The sequence below is a fragment of the Nannospalax galili genome, unplaced genomic scaffold (genome assembly GCF_000622305.1).
Source record: "Nannospalax galili isolate Female #2095 unplaced genomic scaffold, S.galili_v1.0 scaffold31, whole genome shotgun sequence".
NCBI lineage: Eukaryota > Metazoa > Chordata > Mammalia > Rodentia > Spalacidae > Nannospalax > Nannospalax galili.
The window spans coordinates 1850924-1877719 of NW_008332149.1; the positions used below are offsets into that span (position 1 = coordinate 1850924).

At 47.8% G+C, this 26796-nt stretch overlaps 1 protein-coding gene across 1 annotated transcript in view; it reads right to left on the bottom strand.

Moving 5' to 3' along the window:
• Tacc2 (transforming acidic coiled-coil containing protein 2) overlaps positions 1-26796 on the bottom strand; it is a 152523-nt gene that overhangs the window by 103858 nt on the left and 21869 nt on the right. The window contains exon 3 of the mRNA XM_029560723.1: positions 8466-8591. Within this exon, the coding sequence (XP_029416583.1) occupies positions 8466-8591 (126 nt within the window). The remainder of the gene's footprint in view (positions 1-8465; positions 8592-26796) is intronic.

Here is a 26796-nt window from a genome sequence, read left to right on the forward strand (position 1 = left end):
ATAAGCTAATCAATGTTTCCTAAACTTTAACTTTAACGAAGTTAACAAAGAGGTCAAATTCAGATTCATGCAGTGCTCTTATTTTTGGACAGTAAAGGAAATATTGATTTAAACTTTTTTTAGGATTGAATTGATAATTTGACAGGACTTTGGTAAACAGACATGATTTATCAATCAAGGCCTTCCTCTCTGTTAAGTCCAGTTGGAAAAGATCTTGGAATTCCTAGGACCCACTACCAATGGGTCATTTTATTGTTCCTGAACTGGTACTTTGCCCATTTTGTACAGCAATGGGTCCCTCTGGCCATTCCGCAGCTGCCTCCACCCACCTACAACAGAGAATATGGTTCCAGGGTTCAGACATGATTTATCAATCAAGGCCTTCCTCTCTGTTAAGTCCAGTTGGAAAAGATCTTGGAATTCCTAGGACCCACTACCAATGGGTCATTTTATTGTTCCTGAACTGGTACTTTGCCCATTTTGTACAGCAATGGGTCCCTCTGGCCATTCCGCAGCTGCCTCCACCCACCTACAACAGAGAATATGGTTCCAGGGTTTGCATGTAGTCCCACAGCCAACAGCCCAGCTACACAGGGATGCTGTGAGCAACACCATCCTTTGACTCCCTGCTCAGGGCTTTTGAGCCCTTCTTGGCAGAGTTCCCACTGAACTGATAGCAAATTTCATTTCAAAGATCAGCTGGAGCTGCCAAATTAAGCCCCTGTCCAAGGACAAAGACCAGAGTGGCCAGGCTGTCACACGAGGGTGATAACAGCCCCCAAGATACAAGCTGAACACATCACATCCTATTGGGCCAGATGGGCAGCGGCATCTTATCTCTCATTACATACCGCCATCTGGAAGGCATTTAGCATGCAGCCCTTCCTCACAGGCCTCAGGATTTTTTGCCTCCTTGAATCCCCAAGTGCACACGATCATGTAATAGGGTAGGCCTTAAGGCCAAAGATTCAGCTCAGACTGAAAGTGAGAAGCAAGCTGCAAAAAAAGCTGCTGCTCTGGAAAAGCCCAGTCAGTCCGCCTGTGATTTGACAAAACCAAATCACCTCTCAGCTGTGACCCCTAGAAAGGTCCAGAGCCCAAATCAGAAGATACTAAGAGAGGCCTGCATGTTGGCTAGACACCCTGAGGCCACACTTCCAGATATTTCCAGTTGCTAATGAGATCTACTATCACATGGACACCAGTCCCTGAGGCTGGGGCATATGGATAATCCCACCATGCTGACCTGCTGGTTTCAGGGAATGGGGGGAAGGGACTGCCTCCTACAGTTAACCCCAGAATGGCTGGCCAAGTCTTCCCTCAACTCCTCTTGTCCTCTTTCCCCTCACAGAGCCAAGTCTGCACCCAGAAGAAAACAGGTCTCTTCAACCTCGGCCCAAGCAGAACTTTAGCAAGCAGGAAAATAGTAACTAGGGGAAAAGTTACTGACACCATCCCCAAACTATAGAAGAGAACTGGGTCTGGGTTGGAACACCAATTTTCCTGGCCATCGCTAGTAATTCCCTGGACTCCAGGCCCCTGTTTGAAGTTTCCTATGTACCCTGTGCACCCGAGGGTGACCCCTACTTACAGACGACACATGGGAGATGCAAAGAACAAAAGCTGGTGGGTCTCAGATCTGGAAGACTTTATGTGTTCTCTACGCCCAGATGCACAGATAAAGCAGCTCAAAACCCCAAGCAAGAACACAATCCTGTGTCAGTATGAACCATGCAAACTTGTTCATATTTGACAACTGCCAGTGCTGGCAACTCATCATTGGGCTAATGGTCACCAGCTGAGAACATCAAGGTAAGCAAATACACAGGGATACTCCCTTACTCAGCACTCTGGGCATACAGTACATGGACTCGAAAGTCAAAGGAGCTTTTAAATGATACAAAGGAATTCCGTTCTTTGGGATTGGATAATCCCTTTTCTAAGTGAAAAAATAATTCCTCCACTTTATGAATCAGTTATTAACTGCCTATTTAAATAATGGTTCAGTTAACCTGGGAGACGGCTGAACTCACTCAAAGACAAAGAACTGTATTGTACTCGTACTGTACAAACAGACGAACACCAAGCACTCCCCCACTCCCCAAACCCCAACCCCTCAGGAAAAACAGAAGGTAGAAGTCAGTCTGAATCCTCTGTGCTTCCACCTTTGGAAAGTTTTAAGCTCTGCTTCCAGGTCTGCTCATGCTCTAGTAAGGCCATGAGGCTGAAACGGAACCAGAGGCTCCCCAGCTCCAGGTACTTTGGTCAGAAGTCAGACAAGCTCCTACCACCAGCTGCCAGCCCAGGCATCTCCAGTCCTGAGGAGCTGTGACTAGGAAAAGATTGCCTCCACTCATCAGGTATCATGTGTGGGCCCCTGAACATCCCCTGGGGACTGGGACCACCTCCCTCCACCCAGATCTCTGAAGTAGAGACAGGTGGGCCAGTCATCTGTCTGACACCAGGTTATTCTGATGCACCCTAAAGTCTAGCCCATGGGCATGAAGCAGGTAGGTAAGTGGTTTCCCAACTAATCCAAGGAGAGTAGCCGCCTGGATTCCAGAGCGAGGGCAGTTCCTGACATGACCAGAGCACCAGGTCCACTGTCCGCTGTGTGGTGATACAGTCATAAAGCTTCACTTGGAAAACCATTCTGGCTTTACAAAACAAATAATAAAGGATGACAAAGTATGGAACAGATGAGAGTGCAGATAGCCATGGGCAGTATAGTCATTTGTAGAGTGTTCTGGAAGACGTGGGCTCAGGTTTCTGGGTTACCTAAAGATGCCAAAAGCAAAACAGAGCTGAAAGCACAGGGAACGAATGTGAAGTCCTCAGAGTCCATGATCTCTTTCCTTTCATCTGAGGATATCTAAGAAACAGGTGATAGCTCCTTTTTATGAAGAGATCTAGACATTTAAGGGTTTGGCACCACAGAATCAGCAGTGACAGGAAAGGCAGGAGAGAGGCCTATTCTTTTTCTCTCAGGAGGTTTACTACAAAAGCTCCTGCCCTGTTCTCGTTTTGTTTGGGGGGGGGGCTGAATTTTATCTTTGAGACAGAACCTCATACAGCCCAGGCTGGGCACAAACTTGCTGTGCAGCAGAGGATGACCTTAAACTCCTCAATCCTCTTGTTCAACTTCCCAAGCGCTGGGACTGTAGGCATGAACCACTGTACCTGGCTCTATTTTCATTAACTACTTTTTTTTTTTTTCTTTTTTAAAAGTCCTGAACCATCTCACCAGCCCTTTTAAAAAATACATTTAAACATTTTATGTGGGCTGGAGAGATGGCTCGGGGGTTAAAAGGGCTTGCCGCTCTTCCAAAAACGCCCTCGTTTGGTTCCCAGAACCCACACAGGGTATCTCACAACTGTTTGTAACCCAGCTGCAGGGGATCTGACACCCTCTTCTGACACCCTCTTCTGGGTACACATACATACATCTGTAAAAATTAAATAGTAAAAAATAAGTCTAAAAAGAAATTGTGAGATTTAAAACTTTTTTTACTGAAATTTAAGTTTTCAATTTAAAAATACCAGATTTGGGCCAGGTGTGGTGATGCATGCCTTTAATCCCAGCACTCAGGCAGGCAAAGGCCAGCCTGGGTCGACATAGTGAGGTCCAGGCCAACTGGGCCTACAGGGAGAACTTGTCTCAAAAAAAAAAATAAAATAAATAAATAAATAAATAAATATGAAAATACCAGCCTTACTTCTGTAGGAAGGCAAACCTCCACAAGGAGGACCTGATCCTACTCCTCCATCCCTTCTCTCCTGTCCTACACTAAGCAGGAAGGGGAAGAAGTTCCCTTAGCTGGGGTGGGGACCAGGGCTACATCTGAGGCTGAAGCCGTCACTACTGCACCCCCAGGACACCCTTCTTAGCTGCTCCAACCGGTGGGCGGAGGCTAGTCCATTTGCCGCTTGCTGTTCACAGCAATGGTCTGTGCCAGCCATCCTGGGCCAGGTCCTGAGCCAGCAAACATTGAACTACTGCTCCTGCTGGAAAGATGGTTTAGGTTCCCGAGAGCCTCTGGGCAGACTTTCAGCAACCGGTCTATCAAAACACAACCTTTAATGTACATATGTGTGTGTGTGTCTGTGTCTGTGTGTTTGTGTGTTTCTGTTTAAAGGCATCCTAGCTCACATATAACACTGACTCACTAACACTTCCCTCACACGAACGGCACTAACTCCTGACAAACAGAACAAAGCTTCTTCATTGGGCACACCTAGGCCTCCCTGTGCTAAGACATCACTTCAGCACTGTGTATAAGGGGGTCCCTCCAAACAGCAAGATCAGCAAAAAAAAGCACAAAAGTCTTCAAATAGATCACGCAAAGGACACTTGCTCCCAGCACAAGAGCCAAGACATCCAGAAGGCAGAGCTGCCCCTCGGCCCTCGCCTGATGGTGTACACCTTGGTGACTCCCATTTTCACGACTCTGAACACATCTGCAAAAGACTGAGGAGGAGCTATGAGCACTGACTCTGGGGTTATAAATAAAACCTCAGAGAGCAGTCAGATTCACAAGTACAGACTGAATAACGACAATGACTGCATTTTGTGGCGATGCTGGTGAGCAAAGTGAGACCAACTGATCCTTGCTCCTATCAGAACTGCCTCGCTCCCTCAGCCTCTGTCTCTGGTCCTGGTTTTAACCATGACTTGCTCCTGACCAAAATTCTACCTGTCCTCCCTCTGTGAAATAAGGCGGGAAGCAGGCCAAGACCTTAGCACCAAGGCCATCTATGCCTTGCTTCCCATGCCTTCCTGCATTCTGTGGTCACTCTTGGTCAAAGCTGTAGGTGACATGACTTCGTCTGCCAGGAAAGGGTCAGGAACATGGCTGGGCAGCCCAACTGTACCTGCTTCAATTTGGCTGCCACCAACTACTATGTGGCCTAAGCATGTTGGTGCCTTGAAGCGCACAGCCTGTGCATCTGTGAGATACAGTCAAAACAGCAACTCATCATCTGCTGCCCCTGTGAAGACCCACAGAGGCACTCAAGACAGTGCACTCAGCCATCCTACAAGAAAAGCCCAGGCAAAAGGAGCCTGGGACAAGTCATGTAAAACACAATCCCAGATACGGCAGGGACCTCAAAAATCACAGACCACAACCCCAGCTGGACTTCAGTTCTCCTGCATGCCATCTAGCCACATCCTCAGTCACCTTCTGTCCCAGGTGTCCCTGTGGCCCCTTCATCCTCTGTCCCTGTACCCCTCTGTGACCCCACTGTAAGATGGGAACATGAGAGAGTTAAGAAAAACTCCTTTCCAGGCTTCCTTAAGGGAGTAGCCTCACCCTGGCTTCATCCAGAAGACCCTGGACCTTCCTAAAACTCTGGGGATTGGCAAGTCAGGGCACCACTGGGATGGGGAGTCAGAAGGCAGGGAGAAGGGCAAGCAGCTCCTCGCAGTACCTCACATGTGTTAAATTTACACATAAGTAAGAGCCATAACTAACTCTCATAGTGAGAGAACACTGAAATTCTAGGCCAGTGTGAGGTTGCCAGGAAGGTTCTGGGCTGTGGCTTCCGGCCATGTCTCTCCCCTTCTATTTCTCCTGCACTGAGCAGATTCCCCGGTGATGAAGAGATCCATGCTGCCAGCTGCCTGCCCTGAGACACACAGCCACAGAGGGGATCACACACACTTGCCCCAGGTAGGCAAGCAAGGAGGCCTTCCTGTCCCCCCCTCAAATCTTGCTTAAGTCACAACATCCTGCTGCTCCGTGTCACGTTGGGTACTGTGGTTCCAGGAGTCATAAAGACAAGTTCTTTCCCTGGAGGAGCTCTTGGAGTAGTGGGCGAGAGAGACTCAGGGGCAGGTAACCTGGAGACATTTAGAAAGGGCACTAATGCAGGGGCCTGGGTGGCTGCTGTGTTCAGAGGAAGGTTTCATGGGTTGGTGTGATAGTTTTTGTCAACTTGACACAAATCTAGTCAGTCTTGATAGGCATTGGCCTCAGTTTCCCTTTCTAAAATAGGAAGGAGGCATCTGTGCTTCTCACAGTATGGTCTGAAAATAGTGCTGGTCCAGGAAGAGTGGTCTGTCTCTGGCCCATTACAAATTAGGTACAATTGAAGCCAGTGTGGTAGCATATGCCTTTAATGCCAGCACTTGGAAGGCAGAGGCAGGCGGATCTCTGAGTTCAAGGCCAGCCAGCTGGGGCTACAGGGAGACCCTATGTCAAAAGAGACCAAAAAGAAAGAAAAAACAAATTAGGTACCATTGAAGAACTGTCCCCATCAGACTGGCCTGTGAAGCATTTTCTTGATTGCTGATTGACACGGAGGGTGCCACTATGGGCGGCACTATCCCTAGACAGGCGGTCCTGGGCTGTACTGAAAGGTAGCTGAGCAAGTCAGAGGAGCTAGCCAGCAGGCAGCATTCTTCCATGGTTTCTGTTTCAGTTCCCGCCTCCAGGTTCCCGCCTTGTCCCGACTTCCTCGATGAAAGGCTATAACCTTTAAGCCAAGTAAACCTTTTCCTCCCCAGGTTGGTTTTGGTCAGTGTTTTATCATAGCTATAGAAAAGTAACAAGGGGTGGGGGGGCTAGAGAGATGGCTCAGCAGTTAAGAGCACTGACTGCTCTTGCAGAGGACCTGGGTTCAAATCCCAGCACCCATATGGTGGCTACAAACCATCCTTAACTACAGTTCCAGGGGAATCCAAAGCCCTCTTCCGGCCTCCATGGAATTGCACAACACAGGTGCACTCACACACATGCAGGCAATACACTCATACACATAAAATAAATATAATAAACAAAATATTTTTAAAAAGAAAAGTAACAAGGACACCTGGAGGGACAAGGCTTCCTGGAGGGAGGCACCTAGGCACAAGCTGAAGGGCGAGGGGGCTATGTCTGTCCTGCTTACTAGTTTCCCCACTACCCTGCAAGATCTGGCAAAATGCAGCTGCTTTGCAGACATAAGTATAAATTAAAATGAGTCTGTTCAGGACTGAAGAGATGGCTCAGTGGTTAAGAGGACTGACTGCTCTTTCAGAGGACCTGGGTTCGATTCCCAGTACCTACATGGCAACTAACAACCGTCCATAACTCCAGTTCCAGGGAATCTGACACCTTCTGATCTCTGCAGGCATTGTATGACATGGGTGTATTTATATACATGCAGGTAGTACACTCATACACATAAAATAAGAATACTTTTTAAAATGTGTCTGTTCAGAGACCATGATGGTTAATATTGTCAACTTGACGGGTTCTAGAATCACCTAGAAGACAAACTGCCTTTGTGAGGCAGTTTCTACATTGGGTTAAATGAGGAGGAAAGACCTAACTGAGCAGTCCATCCTATGGGCAACAGTTCCAGACTAAAAAAGAGAAAGCAACAGAGCTCCAGCACTCATCTTTCCTGACTACAGACACATAGTAGCCAGCTGCCTCACACTCCTGCCACCAGGCCTTCCCGCCATGATGGACTGCACCCTCAGGCTGTGAGCCAAAATAAGCCGTTCGTCCCTCAAGTTGAAGACCTAACTGAGCAGTCCATCCTATGGGTAACAGTTCCAGACTAAAAAAGAGAAAGCAACAGAGCTCCAGCACTCATCTTTCCTGACTACAGACACATAGTAGCCAGCTGCCTCACACTCCTGCCACCCAGCCTTCCCGCCATGATGGACTGCACCCTCAGGCTGTGAGCCAAAATAAGCCGTTCGTCCCTCAAGTTGTTTTTTATCAGATATTTGATCACAGCAATGAGAAAAGTGACTCATACTGAGATCTACATGCAATGCACATGTGCACCATATATGTGTCTATAACATGCATGCATGTGAGTGTGAACCTATACCAACACCTGAGCCAAGTCTTAAGTCCACTGCAGACCAAGCCCGGTCTACACGCAAAGGCTGCAGCCACGGGAGCTGTGAAGCTGAATCCAAGCCAAGCACAGGGCAAAGAACTAGAGTCAGCACTGGCCTGCTGGAGCGTGCTGGAGCGTGAAGGTCAAGGAAGACAGAAGCATGGCAGGAAGAAACAGGGCAGAACAGGGCTCGGAGCCCAGGTCCCCGTGCCAGGCTAAGGCCCACGCTCTGCTGCCTCCTCTTTTCTCGGATCACCACCCAAAGACGAAAGAAAACAAGCAGCTGACCCAGCTGGTGTCCTGGAAGGCCAGCAGGCAGCCAAACCACCTCCGGAAACAGAAACAGCAAACGCACTCTCTAGAGGGCTTCTATCTAAATAGGACCCCTGATAGCCCCAGGGAGTCTCTAAAATGGCCAGTGGGGATGGTTGTCCCTGGTGTCCCTTCAGATTAGAACTAAGGCCACAAGAAGAGGCTAAGCCCTGGTACACACCTGTTGTGCTGAGAACAGATATACAGACCTTGTGTGGGGCTGGTGTGTGGATGGTAACGGGGAAAAGGAGGAGGCAGCCTCACAGCCTGTACCCTGTGTCCCACAGGCTGCCAAGCCCTGGTTTCTACTGTACCTCTGGGCTGTCAGGTCCATAGGGACCAGGCCGGCAGTGTCACCATAATGGGAAGAGGCAGCTAAGGGCAAGTTTCCTGGGTCTGTGGGAGCAGCTGACTGGGTAGCATCATCAGTTATAGGGGAGTTGAGGAGAATAACAATCAGAAAAGTTCCCAGCAGTTGCAAATGTGTCTTAACAGCATATTTTAACTGGCCATGGGCATGCCTCAGTTTCCCTTTCTATAATAGGAAGGAGGCTTCTGTGCTTCTCACAGTATGGTCTGAAGACAGTGCTGGTCCAGGAAGAATGTCTGTCTCTGGCCCAATACAAATTAGATACAAAAACTTGTAGAAAGGGGTTAGAAACTTCATAGCAAATTGAGATAGCAATGTTTATGACTGTTCAATCTAAAAACCAAAAGTCAGGGCTGGAGAGATGGCTCAGCAGTTAAGAGTACTATCTTCTATTGCAGAAGACCCAGGTTCAGGTCCCAGCACCCCATGGACAGCTAACACCTGTCCATAACTCCAGTTTCAGAGATCTGACCCCCTCTGCAGACCTCCGCAGGCACTGTATTCACACGGTTCACTTACATCGACACAGGCAAAACATCAACACATATAGAATAAATAAATCGAAAAAATCTTAAAAACCAAAGTCTGTATTTCAAAGGTCTCTTTAAAAAATTTTTTTTAATTATATTGATTGGTTGCATGCACGTGGGGGTGGGGTTCTATACACATGTGGAAGTCTGAGGACAACTTGGGAGAATTGATTCTCTCACCATGTGCGTCCTAGGGCTTGAACTCAGGTTGTCAGGCTTGGCAGCAGGGCTTTAATCCTGTGCACATTTTACTAGCCCTTTTATGCCAACCCCTCTCCCCTTGTTTAGGCAGGATCTCAAACTCAATATATAGCCAAGATGATTCTGATTTTTCTGAGCCTCCACTTCCCTCCCCAGTGCTAAGATAATTAGGGTGCACCACCATGACTTTATTTAGTGTTGGGGATTGAACCCAGGGTTTTCTGCATGGTAGCTAAGCACTCTACTGAGCTACATCCTTACTTCTTCATAAAACTTGATCAGTTTTAGCATTTCTCAACCAGAGATGACGTTTGTCCCCCAGGGGACACCTGAAATTCCAGAGACACTAGAGTAGATGAAGCTACTGGCATCCAGTGAGCAAAGGCCAAGGTTGCCACTGCAGACCGTACGGACACAGGCCGCTCTCCAAGGGGAAGGCCCCAGATGTCAACAGTGTCATGTGGAAAAGCCCTGGCTTCTCCTTTTTCTCTTTTTTCATGTATGTGCATGTCGGTATTGTATATGTGTGCAGTGTCTGTATACTGTGTGGTGCATGTGCAGGTGTGTGCATGTCGGTATTGTATATGTGTGCGGTGTCTGTATACTATGCGGTGCGTGTGTAGGTGTGTGCATGTCGGTATTGTATATGTGTGCGGTGTCTGTATACTGTGTGGTACGTGTGCAGGTGTGTGCATGTCGGTATTGTATATGTGTGCGGTGTCTGTATACTGTGTGGTACGTGTGCAGGTGTGTGCATGTCGGTATTGTATATGTGTGCAGTGTCTGTATACTGTGTGGTACGTGTGCAGGTGTGTGCATGTCAGTATTGTATATGTGTGCAGTGTCTGTATACTGTGTGGTACGTGTGCAGGTGTGTGCATGTCAGTATTGTATATGTGTGCAGTGTCTGTATACTGTGTGGTACGTGTGCAGGTGTGTGCATGTCAGTATTGTATATGTGTGCAGTGTCTGTATACTGTGTGGTACGTGTGCAGGTGTGTGCATGTCAGTATTGTATATGTGTGCAGTGTCTGTATACTGTGTGGTACGTGTGCAGGTGTGTGCATGTCAGTATTGTATATGTGTGCAGTGTCTGTATACTGTGTGGTACGTGTGCAGGTGTGTGCATGTCAGTATTGTATATGTGTGCAGTGTCTGTATACTGTGTGGTACGTGTGCAGGTGTGTGCATGTCAGTATTGTATATGTGTGCAGTGTCTGTATACTGTGTGGTACGTGTGCAGGTGTGTGCATGTCAGTATTGTATATGTGTGCAGTGTCTGTATACTGTGTGGTACGTGTGCAGGTGTGTGCATGTCAGTATTGTATATGTGTGCAGTGTCTGTATACTGTGTGGTACGTGTGCAGGTGTGTGCATGTCAGTATTGTATATGTGTGCAGTGTCTGTATACTGTGTGGTACGTGTGCAGGTGTGTGCATGTCAGTATTGTATATGTGTGCAGTGTCTGTATACTGTGTGGTACGTGTGCAGGTGTGTGCATGTCAGTATTGTATATGTGTGCAGTGTCTGTATACTGTGTGGTACGTGTGCAGGTGTGTGCATGTCAGTATTGTATATGTGTGCAGTGTCTGTATACTGTGTGGTGCGTGTGTAGGTGTGTGCATGTCGGTATTGTATATGTGTGCGGTGTCTATATACTGTGCGGTGCGTGTGTAAGTGTGTGCATGTCGGTATTGTATATGTGTGCGGTGTCTGTATACTGTGCGGTGCGTGTGCAGGTGTGTGCATGTCGGTATTGTATATGTGTGCGGTGTCTATATACTGTGCGGTGCGTGTGTAAGTGTGTGCATGTCGGTAATGTATATGTGTGCGGTGTCTGTATACTGTGCGGTGCGTGTGCAGGTGTGTGCATGTCGGTATTGTATATGTGTGCGGTGTCTATATACTGTGCGGTGCGTGTGTAAGTGTGTGCATGTCGGTAATGTATATGTGTGCGGTGTCTGTATACTGTGCGGTGCGTGTGCAGGTGTGTGCATGTCGGTATTGTATATGTGTGCGGTGTCTGTATACTGTGCGGTGCGTGTGTAGGTGTGTGCATGTCGGTATTGTATATGTGTGTGGTGTCTGTATACTGTGCGGTGTGTGTGTAGGTGTGTGCATGTTGGTATTGTATATGTGTGTGGTGTGTGTATACTGCGTGGTGCGTGTGCAGGTGTGTGCATGTTGGTACTGTATATGTGTGTGGTGTCTGTATACTGTGCGGTGTGTGTGCAGGTGTGTGCATGTCGGTATTGTATATGTGTGCGGTGTCTGTATACTGTGCGGTGCGTGTGTAGGTGTGTGCATGTCGGTATTGTATATGTGTGTGGTGTGTGTATACTGTGTGGTACATGTGCAGGTGTGTGCATGTGGAGGTTGTCAGGTGTCTTCCCCAGCTCCTCAATATCCAATATTTTAAATATTTTGTTTATTATTTTTATTTTATATGTATGAGTGTGTGGCCTACATGTGTGTAAGTGCACCTATGTCATGCAATGCCCTCAGAGGTCAGAAGAGGGCATGAGATCCCCTGGAACTGGATTTAGGGACAGTTGTTAGCTGCCATGTGGGTGCTGGGAACCGAACCCAGGTCCTCTGCAAGAGCAGTCAGTGCTCTTAACTGCTGAGCCATCTCTCCAGTCCCTCTACAATATTTTTTTATACAAAGTCTCTCACTGAGCCTGGATATTACTGGTTTGGCTAGACTGGCCACCAAGCTCCAAGGGATCTGCCTGTCTCCACCTCCCTAGAGGCTGGACTACAGAGCACGTGATCTCAGCCTTTTTATGTGGGGTCTGAAGGATCAAACCCAGGTCCTCAGAGTTGCGTGGCGAGCTCTTTACTGACTGAACTATCTCTCTAGCTCTTGTTTCCTTTTTCTAGTAATTCATTTAATTAAAAAATATAGCATCAGTGCTGGTCCTGCATCGATTGAGAACTGAGCAGCTGGAAGTTCAGACGCTCAGGCCTCACCTGTGTCAGACCCCTGTGAGGAGTCTCTCACCAAAGCTATGGCGGAAGGTCTGTGAGGGTCTCCTGGCAAGCACCTCAGTTGCTCTGCTGAAGGAATGGGACAACTGGCTCCATTCCTGGACTGTGGGAACTGTGAGGAAGGAAGGTACAGTGGCCATGGGAGCAGAAACTTGTTGTTCCTGGCTCAGGGTCAGGGTCAGGGTCAGGATCAGGGTCAGAAGTCTTAAGAATTTTAAGCTGAGGATGGCCACCAGCTGCAGGACAGTAAGTGTTTTTGACCTTACTATGTGCCAGCTAGGATCTCTTCCAAGTGCGTATAGATTCCACCACATTTGGTGGGTGGTCAAACAACTCCATGGGGGGAATGATATTACTATCACCACTTAGTATGGAAGGCACAGACAGGCTGAGTAACCCAAGCCTGATCTCAGCAGACATGTTTTTTTATCAACACACCTGGCTGGGCCCCTAAAGTAGAAGAGTAAGCCCATGAGTGGGGAACCACATCCTGTATTTGAAGGGCATGAGGAGGAAAGAGTTTGGCATTCTGCAGGAACATCAAAAGGTCACTATAATTAGAGTGCAGAAGGACGTACTCTGAAGGGGAAGGAGGGACAGGAGCCAGATCGCAAGACCAGGTGGAGGAACTGGGACTTGGTCCTAAGCCAAAAGATCGGCCCAAAGCTTCTGATTATTCAGCCACCAATCGCTGCCCTGGGCATGTGTATGGATGAGAGGGGACAGGCCCAGGGGAATTTCCTACAACTACACTCTAAATAGACTAGCCACATGTACCCACCATGTACCCACACATTACTGGTCTACTTGGGTCCCACCCACCATTCCAATTCCTCCAAGGCAGATGCTGGAGCCCCACGGCCACACTTACGGGTCAGGGAAATCTGTGCAAAGAGAGGAAAGGAGTCATCCAGAGGAGGAAGAACGGCTGGACTCTCAGTGTCCAGTGGATCACAATTTGGAGACTTCTAAACTATGGACAAGATCAGCTTTCCAACGTTACAAAGTCGGAGTGGAAAAACAGACCAAGAACTTTGGCAGCATACACAGAAAGCCATAAAAACGTCATTTCCTTGACACTGCCGGTGTTCTTCCGAGAAGTTATTTTAAGGAGCTGATAGAGGACAAAGTGTGGCTGTGATCACAGTATTAAAAAAATGGAGGTGAACAAACTGCCCAACAGCAGGGGACAGGCATCAGATTAACACAGCCACAGAATAGATTCATTTGCAACTGTTTAAAAAAAAGGCACATCTTCATGCAACTATATACAAATATTTCCATTATTAATGAAAACAGGAAAAATATATGGACCACATAATTGGACTTTGTGTGTCTGTGTATCCCAATTGGTACATTTCTGTAAAAACACACACTGAGATACAGCAAGTAACAAACTGAATGATCCAGCGAGCAATAGAAAATCTATCCAAGGGCTAACAGCAAATTCTTTTCCATATGTCAAATGGAGTGTATTTTATTCTCAAGAATTTGATTTCCATCTTCTGGCTCTTCCTTGTTTTATTCTAAATTTCTATTTTTTTTTTTTAATGGAGGATGCACATATCACAGCGTGTGTGTGAAGGTCAGAGGACAACTTTGTGAAGTCAGTTCTCTCCCTCCATCTTTACATGGTTTCCAGGAATTGAACTCAGGTCATTAAGCCTCTGAGGCAAGCTCTTTATTATTTTTATGTGTATAAGTGTATTGCCTGCATGTATGTAAGTGTACCTGTGTCATGCCCGCAGAGGTCAGAAGAGGGCACCTGATTCCCCTGGAACTGGAGTTATGTATTGTTGTTAGCCACTATGTGGGTGCTGGGAATTGAACCTAGGACCTCTTCAAGAGCAGTCAGTGCTCTTAACCACTGAGCCATCTCTCCAGACTCCCAGGCCAGCTCTTTACCCACTGAGCTAGCTTGCTGACCCCTTGTTTTTTCTAAAGAATTTTTTCATTACAATTTATTTATTTATTTATTTATTTTATATGCACGTGTATGCATGCCATCGTGCTTGTGTGGAGGTGAGTGGATAATGTTCAGGAGTCACTTGTCTTATCATGTGGGCCCTGGGAATTGAATTCAGGTTGGCAGGCTTGATGGCAGGCACCTTTACCTTCTGAGCCATCCTGTCAGCCCTATTTTCTAGTTTTATGCTGAATACACAGCACTAGTATAATCAGCTTAAATAAAAAACATATTTAGGAAAGATTTTAAGTGACTGTTTCACGGGGCGGGGACAATCGGAGCAAACACTTCTGGGTTCATGCTGTCCCCTGTGAGGACCTGGACGTACCCGCCTCATTCTAAGGCAGAAACACATGCTCTGTCATTTGGCATCACTGGGGAAAAAGAAGGTCCAATGGAGAGCTTTCCAGAAAACAGACACCCACCCACATAGTCTGAGGACTGGCATTTTTAGCTTGACTCTTTAGAATGAATTATTTTTCAAAGCATGTTGGACATTTTCCTGATTGTTTTGAGGAGCGTCTTGAACACAAATAGTTTCTGGATGACATTTTGACTAGTTTTCTGACCAGTGGTGAGGTAAGTGAGGAACTAGGCTATGGCTCTGGGAAAGCTGCTGGAGACGGAGTCAGGAGGGCTGGGTTCCAGAGCAGCCCCACCTCGGGAGCTCCGCCAGGTGGCTTCTCTGGACGTCAGCTTTTCCATCTGTTAAAGTGAAGGCGCCGAGCTGAGTGATTACCCAAGATGCCTTGATTCAGTCTGCTTGCTTATGCTCAGGCTGTCAGCTGTCCCCTCCACTTACCAACTCACCTCCCTTTTTTGCTTACACCTTCCAGTACCATGCTTTTGATGTAGTACACACAGAGAAACACTACTGAGGGTGTCAGGATAGTGTGCAAAGAAAGCATTAATAAGCTTTGAATAAGGGTCCAAAAACAATTATAATTTGAAATATACATATATGTACATATATAATAAATTAAACTACAGGCAGTTGCTATCTCCATATGCGTCTGTATGTATATCAAATCTGCATGTCAAATTCACACTGTGCATCAACTCTTGAGTCTTTCCTGGCAATCTAGTTAAGTTTCAGATGGATAAGGGTGGATCAGAGCTGATTTCCACACAATTGGAGAGCTTCAAATAAAATAACCCTTCACGACTGGTGTGGTGGCACAAACGTTTAATCCCAGCACTTGGAAGGCAGAGGTAGGTGGATCCCTGTGTCTGAGGTCAGCCTGGTCTACACAGCAAGTTCCAGACCAGCCAGGGCTGCATAGTGAGACTCTGTTTCAATAAATTAATTAATTAAATAAAATAGCTTCACATACCTACTGTCAGAAGCTATACAGGCTTTCTAAATTCTACTACTAGTGGCACTGAGTTGAGAATGACTAGAATATTTTTCAGAGGCAAAAATTTTTGGTTAGTGATTTCAACCACCAGCTGCTGCCACCAGCTGCTGGGCCAGCCCACTGCAAACCTAGGCAGCCAAGGGCTGAGCTGTCTCTGGAATGTGTGCAGAGCTTATATCAACAAGTGCTTCTCCACAAGGCTGTGAGTTACTATGTCTGAGACTGAGGCAGCAAAGACAGAGCCTCCAAGAGGCAGACCCATGTTCAGTCTGAAAGGCTAAGACCTTGGACTCCACATGGGATCCACCCATGCCTCAGCAAGAGCCTGGCAGGCACCAGCCTGAATCGCACAGGACCATACGCTGGGTTGACAGGCTAATCCAGACCAAGGCAAGTTTAAAGTCTAAAGCAAAATTTCTCAGGTGTGGTATCTTGGAGTGTGTGAGCGTAGTTTAAACCACATGTGGGCTTTAAACCACAGCTCTGCATTTCTCACCATTCTGGAGGCTGGGATGTTCATGGTCAAAGCCAGCAGACCTGGTGTCAGGTGAGGGCCTAGCTCAAAGCTTTCACCCCTTCACTGTCCCCTCATCAAGTGAGAGGGGGCAGGGAGCTTTCTCTGACTCCTTTTATATAGTACTAATCTCATCCATGAGCGTTCCTCCTCCTGCCTAATCACCTCCCAAAGTCCCTACCACCTGGAGCCTTACAGTCTCAACATGTGAACTTGAAGAGATACACACACTCAGGTCTTAGTGAGAGGTACCAGAGGAACAAACTGTCATGAAACACAGGATTCCTCCAGACCAGAGTGATCTGGTGAGGTTCTAGGAACATTCTAGGAATGTCTTCAATGGGTCAATGCTGTGCAAAGGGCCCTCCAGATTAAAGAAAGTCTGTCAAGCTGGGGCTCAGCTCAGTAGAAGAGCATCTGCCTAGCATGCATGAGACTCTGGGTTCCATCCTCAGCACCACAAAACAAAACAGAAGCTCTTCCTTCCTTCTTCCCCTTACTGTTGGGTTGTAAAACCACTGGCTCCCCTTCCCTTGGAGGACAAGAGTGGCATGGAGAAGGCATGGAAGGCAAGGCGTGGGGTAGCATGGCGTAGGGAAGACCAATGTCCCAAGTCATCACCATAGCGAGAACATCTAAATAACAAGAACCAGAGCAGGAGCCAGGTTCTCACAAGATCTGTGTGTACCTAATGTGATGAGGCTGGGAAAAAAACAGGGTTGGGCTATGATCAGAGATTATCAGATAGTTTTGGAATAGACGCACAGAAGTGTGTGTGCACAGAGGTGTGTGTGCAGGTGTGCATGCATGTGTGCATAAGCACATACTTCATTATTTCCCAGCTCTGTCTCCTAAGAGGGGTCCTGTCATAAAGGATGTGGAAGTCACCTCAAAGGAGCTGCCATTAGCCATTTAGCCATTAGCCTATTGGAGCATCAAAAACGAAAATACAGAAAGCAGTGAATCAGAATCCATTGACTAAAGCAACAATCCACGCATCCATATGGACAGAAATAAAGCCGTGGACAGATGAATGAATGGGGAGGAGGGAAAGCTCCCCTCACAGTGCCTTGCGTGGACGAGGAATGATGGAAACAAAATGTCATCGCTGAGGCCCCATCATGGAAGAGGTGAGTGTAGGTCAGGCAGAGGCAGACTGGTGGAGACTCTCTCCTAGATGGCTGCATCAGCACTGTGTCAAAGGATACTGCTGTCTAGGGAAATGTACACTGGAGTGCTGGAGGGTTTGGGTCTTTGGGTTGGAGGGGGAAGCTTCATATTTGCAACTTGTTCTTCAATGATTCAGATGAGCATGTCCATATACACAGACAGAACATATAAATAAAGTGTGTGACTGTCAGGGCCCATATGGGAAAATGTCAGCAACTGGGAAATCTGGGCGAAAGGAGTGTAAGCGTTCTTTGAACTGTTCTTGCAGATTTTCTTAAAAAAAAAAATCAGTGTGTGCAGCAGCAAATAAAGAAGGCCTTGCTGAGAAGGACCTGTAGGCAAGCAGCTGCGTACCAGCACCCAAGAGTTCAATCTGAAGGGCAGCATGGCTCTGACTAGGGCAGGGTGTGAGTGAGTGAGGTGGCTGTGGGACCTGCACCTGGATGGCTGGGGCCAACGCTGCCTGAGAGAGCCTCAGAATGTCAGAAGGTCAGGCCAGAACCTGCAGTCTTGGCAATGACATCCCAGAGCTACGCACAGGCAAGTGGCAGGACATTCCGAATCTGACACATCAACACAGTGAATAACCAGGAAGGAGAGGAGTCTCAAGGGAAGGAGCCACAGTCAAGAGCTCTGGGCTCTTCAGAAGTCAAATAAGGCTGGGCTGGAACTGGAGTTACGAAGGGTTGTTAGCCACCATGTGGGTGCTTGGGACCAAACCTGGGTCCTCTGCAGTAGCAGCCAATGCTTTTAACTGCTGAGCCATCTCTCCAGTCCCTTTAACAAGGATTAAAGATTATTTTACACATCTTTAAAAGAAGTTAGGTTCAATTTTAAAAGTTTACATCCTTCTGAGTAATGGCGTGGATGAGTCTCTGTGGTTTTTATTGTTGTTCTGTTTTATTTTGATACAGGGTCTCATGTAGCCTAGGCTTGCCTCAAATTACCAATGTACCTGAGGATGGCCTTGAACTCTTGATCCTCCTGCCTCTACCTCCCAACTGTTGGCATTACAAGCAAGTGCTACTGAGCCAAGTTTGCATGGTACCAGGGACTGAATGAATGGAGGGCTTTGTGCATGCTAGGCAAGCACTCTATCAACTGAGCTACATCCCCAAACTGAATCCCTGGTTTTAAAGTGCCTTCTCCTTTTTTTCTAATGTAAACTGAGACACCTAGCTTATTTTTGCAATGGGGGTTGATGTTGCCCAGTCTAGACTGAAACTACCAGGTTCAAGTACTTCTCATGTCTCAGTGTCCAAAATCGGTTGGGGCTACAGGTGTGTATCACTGTGTCCAGCTAATGTATAACTCCACACTCAGGGATGGGCGCCCTGGGCACTGTGCCACGTTGTGGAGAAGAGTGGACCAGTTGTCAGTCACAACTGACAGGGTCCTGTGCAGCTCACTTCTATCATCCACTTTCTGGAAGGTAGGCCAAAGCTCAGCAAAAAGGAACCTTGTGAAATCTTGAATCTAAAAGCTATAGGCAGGTTGTGGGCTGGATGTGACGCAGGTGGTAGGGTACAGGCACCATGATACATGAAGCATATCCAGCCAGTGCCCTTCGCAGAGCTCCCCTGAGCATCCTGACCGTTTTAAAACTTCAACTCTGGGACATGTTGCAAACAGACCCCCTTGCTTTGCTTCTGTGGGTATTCACTAGTACGTGACTCTGGAGCCCCCACAGCACCTCAGGAAAAGCCAGGCTGGGATCTGGCAGTTGAAATAGATTAAGTACGGCCTGGCATCCCTGTGGCACTGATTCCTAGGACCAGACAGACCAACTTGCCCACGATCAGACAGGGAGCTCAAGGTCATGAGAGCAGAGCTACTTGAACAAGGTCTAAGAATGATGGTTTTATTGTTGGAAACATTTTAATGCATACTTTGCAACAAATTGACATGATAAGAGCATCAATCAGAAGAGCAGCCAACACTGTTGATGTAATCACAATAGCTAACACTGTTGATGGTGTATTTGCCAGGCCTGCATGAAGAGCATCCCACAGCTTCATCCTCTGAGCCCCTCCTCTTCCAAGGATGAAGAACACAATCAGGATTTGGAGCTGAGTCCCAGCGCATAGGAGCCAGGAAATCCCAAAGCCCACTGGGGGCCTGGCTAGAGTGAGGGAACAGGAAGGTGCCTCCTACAGGACTGCGTGGGAGTGATGCTGGGGCCAGTGGTACAGAGAGAAGAAAGTGCTTCGACTCCCAGATAAGACAGTCCAGCAAGGCACAGACTTGGCCTCCAGTTAAAAAATAAAATCAGGGGGGCTGGAGAGATGGCTCAGCGGTTAAGAGCACTGACTGCTCTTGCAGAGAACCCGGGTTTGATTCCCAGCACCCACATGGCGGCTAAAAATCATCCTTAACTCCATCCAGTCCCAGGGGAATCCGAAGCCCTCTTCTGACCTCTGTGGCACTGCACGACATGGGTGCACTCACATACATGCAGGCATAACACTCATACACAGAAATAAAAATAAAATATTTTTTTAAAAAATCAAAATTTCTTTTCAAAAGAAAACGAATACATCATCTTGGGACTTTGCCAGACGCTGTGTGCCATTCCCAGGGGCCCTTGTGAAGAGGCAGACAGGTTGTTGTATAGAACAGGAAACCAGGTCTTGGGAATGAAGTGACTTGGCAGAGGGACACCTGGTGAGAATAAAGATCTCCACTGCTGACCTCTCTCTCCCACCACCCTCCTTCCCCTGGAAAAAGCACATCATGGTCCACAACTGTGCTGCTCAGGAGAGCTGTTGGGAGTCCTCTGAGGGACAAGGGACAGGAAGAGGTGGCAGGACCATCAGAGAGCAGGAAACCTTGGGACTCTCAGTAACAGGAAATGGAGCTGGAGTGACTGGAGGCCAGGCTGTGGGGTCAGACTGAGTCAGAACCATCCCGCAACAAAGAGCTGTGCAGCCTTGGGGCAAGCTCCGCCGAAAACCTATTTCCCCCTCTGTCAAAGAGCAATGACATGGAGAGAATCCACACCAGTCCTGAGACGGTCTCTCAGCAAGGTGCCTGGCAGGCGGGAAGCATTCAGAGATGAAGGTATCCTCTGTATAAACACAGCAAGCCCTCCCTCCCTCCTCTCCTGCCAGTGTGCATCCTCGGGTGTTCACACTCTTTCCCTGGCTTTGTGAACACTAGTGGGGTGGGGATTAAGAATGGATAGGGTATAAGTGACAGCAAGTGACAGAAACCAATGTTCACAAGCACACAGTATGTGCCAGGCACGGCACAGACCCTTCTTCAGCAATGTGAGTGAGGTGACAGCATGTCACAGAGAGCAAGTGCGGCTTCCAGTGACGGCTGGAATATGGTTTGTCCCCTCCCAATCCCCGCCATGAGATGCTAAGAGGTGGCACCAGGTGGCACCTGTAAGAGGTAATTAAGGCTCTGCTCCCAGGAGTGGATTAATCCATTTATGTGCCTAATGGATTAATGGGTTATCTTGAGAGTGAATGTTCCAAAAGCTAGTCTGGCTAGGTTTCTCACATGCTCCCTGTCTCTTGCCATGTGATGCCTTGTGTTGGTTGGGGACTCTGTCAATGAGAAGGCCATCACCAGATGCAGTCCTTTGACCTCAGGCAGAACCACAAATCGGAATAACCCCTTTTTCCTTTGTGTCTTACCCAGTCTGTGACTGTGTCATTAACAGAACATGAACAAAGACATCCCTCTATCCCCAGTCACACTGGACTGAGCTCCATCTCAGCTACTATGACTCCAGATCTCAGATCTGAGATGCTAAGGTATGGTGGCCTTGGGCAGCATTTCTCTTGGTGAAGTGTCACGAAGTAGGAATGATATGAAGCACAGAAAAAGGAACAAAGTGGGAGCCGCCCACCAGGGGAGGCCTTGAGAGTCCCATCTCATCAAAGACTGGTCACAGTAACCGCAAGGCTCCAGGAGTACAGTGTCCTGGCCTGGATGAAAAAGAACAACTGGGAGCAGGCCACTGGCAATGTCCACATATCGAGCCAACCCCAGGGGCTAGGACTTAGGGTGGGAGGCAGAGGGTGACTTGCTGACTCAGCTCCAACCCTCCAGGATACCCTGCTGGAGGAAGGCGGGCTGCAGAGGAGTCTTTATACATAATTCTTTAAAATTTTTATTTATTTATTTTTTGTCTTTTTGAGACAGGGTCTCCCTATAGCCCCAGCTGTCCTGGAACTCACTATGTAGACCAGGCTGGCCTTGAACTCACAGAGATCTGCCTGCCTCTGCCTCCCGAGTGCTGGGATTAAAGGTGTGCGCCACCACACCTGGCTTCCCTATATACAATTTAGTCACCCTTCTCTACTGTTGTTTGCATACCCTCCAGGATTAATGAACCCAGGGCTGGGTTTCACGGCAAGCTCAGAGGAGAGGAAAAGCAGACGGAGAACAGTCACCTTGCTTCTCAAAGGACTAAGACAGGAAGTCATCCAGGTGCTGAGAGGACCACGTGGTTGGGTAAGTGACAAAGTGGTTGTCTCCTCCATCAGGCCCAGAGCCAAGGGTTACTGCCTGCTGAGGGGTGAGCCCATTAGGTTACAATCTTGGCCTAGGATACTGATGCACAGGTGTGTTACCGCTCCCAGAACTCCAGCACAGAATTCAAACAGAGGAGTCCCTGGGGGTTGGGTGGAGGTGGGCAGGAGAGTACAGAAAGTACAAATTCTGGGCACAGGTTCAAGCCTGAATCCAGCTGGGTATGTACTAGCCATTCATAATCCTAGGCAAGCTCATTAAACTCTCTAAGCGTCAGTTTCTGAACCTGTAGCATAATGAGTTATGTGAAAAGCTATGGAAAGGCTGAGCATGTAGCTCAGCTGGGAGAGTGCTTGCCTAGCATGCACAAAGCTGTGGGTTTGGTTCCCAGTGCTGTAAAAACTGGGGGTGTTGGGGAGGAGATGAAGACTGATAATCCCAGCATTCAAGAGGTGGAGGTAGGAGGATCAGGAGTCACTCTCAGCTACACAGCGAGTTGGAGGCCAGCCTAGGCTACTTGGCTTTGTCTCAGGAAAAAAACAAAACAAAACAAATGTGAAAATAAGATCAAAATGATGTAAAATTCATAGAAACAAAAGTAGAACAGTGGTTGCCAGAAAGTGGAGGAAGGAGAAAAGGAACTGTCTGCTAACAGATACAGAGCTCAGACCAGCAAGATGAGTCAGTAATGGGGATTTGGTCACAATGTTAACATCTTAACACTGCTGAACCGCACACTTAAAACCAGTTCAGATGCAGAACTTTAGGTTGCGTGATTTGTTTACTCACAATCTTAAACACAGATTAGCCAGGCATGGTAGCATATACCTGTATCCCAGCACTGGGAAGATACAGACGAGGAGGATTGTGACTTGGAGACCAGCCTGGACTATGAGACTACACAGTGAGTTTCAGGCCAGCCTGGGCTATATAGCCCTATCTCAAAAACCCAACTAATCAACCAACAAATGGGTAAGTACAGTCCAGTGCTCATCCCACTATGGGTCCTCAGTAAGTAGTAGGTGTGCCATAAATGTCACATGGATACAGGGTAGTCCAGGTCAGCAGCAACCTTCCCCCAGTGCAGTAAAGCCCCACAAGACAGGGCCCAGGGGCCTCTCAAAAACAGGAGTTGAGTCAGCATGAGTCAGGTAGTCTGTTTTCCCCCAGAGTCAGCATAGTCTGTTCTCCCCCCCACCAAGCTATTTTTATCTTTCCTGCCTTCCACACCTCTACAACAGCCTCCAGCCAATAGCTTGTGAGCTGGTGGCTTCCGCACCCCCCAGGCTGAGAGCCACCTGGTGAGATCCTCCAAATAAACCCTGCTCTGCCAGGCTTTTACCTATAACTAACAGGATGATACGAATCGATAGATGCCTCCTCCAGATCTGTCTGGCTGTCATTCAGTCCAGGACCAGCCCCCACCCCTAACTTTCTCAAGCTAAGAACAGCCTCCAACCCATGAGCAAGGAGTGAAGACTCAGCAGAGGCTTCCAGTGTTTTTATTCAGACAAGAGACAACTTTTACATTAACAACAAAATACAAATCCTATCAGAGTCATAGATTTCACCTGGTTCCAAACCCACACAAGCAGCAAAATTAGCCCCATGTATTCTCCCTGTCACACCAAAAAGTTGAGGTCCTTGAACCAGGAGCGAAGCATTATTCCCACAGGCCAACAGGGGAGAGGATCCATTCCCTTGATCCAGAAACAAATTTCTGGGAAACAGCTGAGCACTGAGGACCCAGAAAGAAACGAGGCAAGGCCTTGTCAGGCCTCAAGGAGAGAAACTGGCTCACGGCTAACCACAGAACCTGGGCAATGGAATGTGCTTACAGGAGACTTGTAAAAGCACTGGCGTGATCACTTGGGCCTACATCTATCTTTATTTGCCATTTTAACTTTTGGGACAGATTCCTGCTCAATTCTGAAGGTAGACACACTACTTGCATGTGTCTGAAAACTAGTATTACAAGGCTGATTGGTCCTAAATTTACCTAACCCCTCGGCTCCCTTCAAGGCCGAAGACACCAAGTAAAGAGTAAGATATTTTCAAGATGCCAGGAATAGCAAGCTTTGAAAGCCAAGCTTAGCAACAAGTACCTCTGCTCACTGAACAAACTTCCAGGGGCCAGGATTTTCTTAAAGGGGTTAACTGAGGTAGGAAGACCCACCCTGAGTGTGGGTGGTGCCACTTTGTGGGCTGAACGAAGAGGAGAAAGTGAGTGGAGCACCAGCATGTGTGCATTCTCTCTGCTCTCCACTGTGCTGTGACCAGCTGCTTCAAGGTCCTGCCTGGAGTTCCCCACAGTGACAGACTACGACTTGGAATTGTGAGCCAAAAAGCCCGTTTTCCCTTAAGTTGCTTTTGTCAGGGTGTTTTACCACAGCAACAGGAACTGAAGTAAGAAACAGGGTTAGGACTCTAGTTCCCCTACCCGTTTCTTCCCAACCCTGAATAAATGAGTTAAATAAGGGCCTGTTCTGCTTTACCATCATGCATGTTTCTAACTGGACTCACAGTGGCAGATTCCCCCAGAGTCAGGCCTCTGACCAAGGGCTCTGGTAATATCACAGGAAGGTCTAGATAGCTAGACTGGGTAAATGGAAGGAACGACATAGTTCAGGCAGGGTAGGAGAGGGAACACCTGACCTTCCCGTTCAGGTGAAGAGGGGAGCTGGACAACAGACAACCACAGGAAGCCCAGGGGCTGGAGAACTGGGTGGGCAGGAAGACAAAGCAGGACAAGGATGCTCTGAGGCCGACAGGACCAAGCTTCTTGCTGTTCCTTCTCAGTCTGAACTGTGCTCCTCCTGGGAACAGTGAGGACAGAGAACCAGCTCCCATGCCCTCGAAGGGTTTAACTGCAAGAATGGCAGCCAGGAGCCTTGGAGTCTAAATGACGCAGGCATTGAGATGGCTCTTGGACCTTGGGGGACCAAGCACAGACACAACCCCAAAATGAGAGGCGTTGGAGGGATTGAAAATGGCTGAAAAAGTGAGTGAACGAAGCAATGGCTTTCTTTTCCCAGCTCTTGCTGCCCAGATTTGCTCTCTTGAGCAGAACTGGCTCCCTTAGGCTTCACTTGGTCTCTAGGGAAAACGTAACAACTGAAGGGAGGGTGGGCATAACGGAGGCAGAACAAAGAGGGAGCCCAGCATGAAGGGAGGGTGGGCATAACGGAGGCAGAACAAAGAGGGAGCCCAGCAAACCAGTTCCCAGTTAGCAGCTTCTAGACGGAACCAGAACCCTATGGCTTTTCTTTTTTTTTTTTTTCCGTCTTTTTGAGACAGAGTCTCCCTGTAGCCACAGCTGGCCTGAAACTCACTATGTAGACCACGCTGGCCTCACACTCACAGAGATCTGCCTGCCTCTGCCTCCCAAGTGCTGGGATTAAAGGTGTGTGCCACCACGCCCAGCCTAGAACTAATGTCTTACTATGGCCCCTGCTTAAATTTACTAGTAACACTATACATAGACTCTAGGAGATGCTAGGAAATCTGCCTCTGATATACAAGTCTCTTTTTAAAACTATTTTATTATTTTTATTTATGTGTATGAGTGTATTGCCTGCATGTATGTAATTGCACCCATGTCATACAATACTCAAGAAGGTCAGAAGGCATCAGATCCCCTGGAACTGGAGTCATGGATGGTTGTTAGCCGTTATGTGAGTGCTGGGAACCGAACTCAGGTCCTCTGCAAGAGCAGCCAGTGTTCTTAACCACTGAGCCATCTCTCCAGCCCCAAGTCTCTTTAGCTATGAAGTAAAAAATACTAACAGAGCTGACTTTTCCTTTGCAAAGCACTTTACAGTTTGCCGGTGTTATCATGCACATGACATCACCAGCCTCCACAGCTCTGTGAGCCACAGAGGAAGAGTTAACTATCCCCACCATTGAAGGAAAGAGACTTGGAGATGGTTCATGACTCCTTCAAGGCCACACAACTGGCAAAGGTAAGCCAGGGACCATATGACTGAATCTTGTCTCTCCATCCTGAGCTTTCTCTACACTGTCCCTTCCTGCCTCAGGGGAAATGAGTCTTGGGAGCTTTGCTTTCTCTTAACTGGAAACCTTGAATCCATATGCTAAATGAGAGGCTGAAATTCTATAATGCATTGGACAGGGGAGGCACGGGGCATTGAAGCTGAGCCCCCACCATGTCTGAAATGGAACCTCTAGCACAATCAGTCACTCTATTCCCGAGAGGCCATTGCTCTACTGTTAGAGGCTTTGCCCTGCAAACTTTTGTTTCCCTGGGTCTCTGTTTTCATGCCTCTCATTTCTCTCAAATGATTTCATAATCCTTGGGATATTTTGTTATCCCAGAGAGTTGCTGTGGAAATGATTATCAAGGTTATAAACCAAGGACTGTGACCTCAGTGGGGGAAAGACAGAAAAATCTCAGTCACCAGAACAGATTTCACAGACCTTGGTCACCTTGGGAGAGACCAGGAGACCTGGCCTTGAAGCTCTCTCTTTTGTGGATTTACTCCTCTGGACAGCCTTAGCCAGAGACTCTCAACAACTTCTCTTCTCTGTCCAGGTGAAAGAGTCTGCCAGACTCAGTCACAAGAATCCATGGCAATCCATTTGTGTCTCACTGAGGAACCAAATCCCAGGAGAATACACATCCATGTACACATGCATGCTGATGCCCCCACCAAGCTCTCTGTCTGCTAGCCTCAGCCACACCTGCAGCCCGGAGCTTGGCAGCCTATAAGCCCCTTTCCTCATCCTTTCAAGGACTGTCTATTTCCCCTGACCTTTGTGGAGTCCTCTACACAGGTCTCTACTGGTATTCTGAATAAAGCCTGATTGTGCAGGTCTGTCCCATGCATAGCATCCTGACTCTCAACCACTAGATACAAGTTACAGAGCACACTCACCAAGACAACCAACAGTATCTTCATACATTTGTAGACAACCCTTTCCAGGGAGCTACAGCCCGAGTCCCAGTCAAAGTCTGCCCAGCTTTTCTCTCTCTCTCTCTCTCTCTCTCTCTCTCTCTCTCTCTCCCCCCTTCCCCTTCCCCCTCTCCCTCCCTCCTCCTT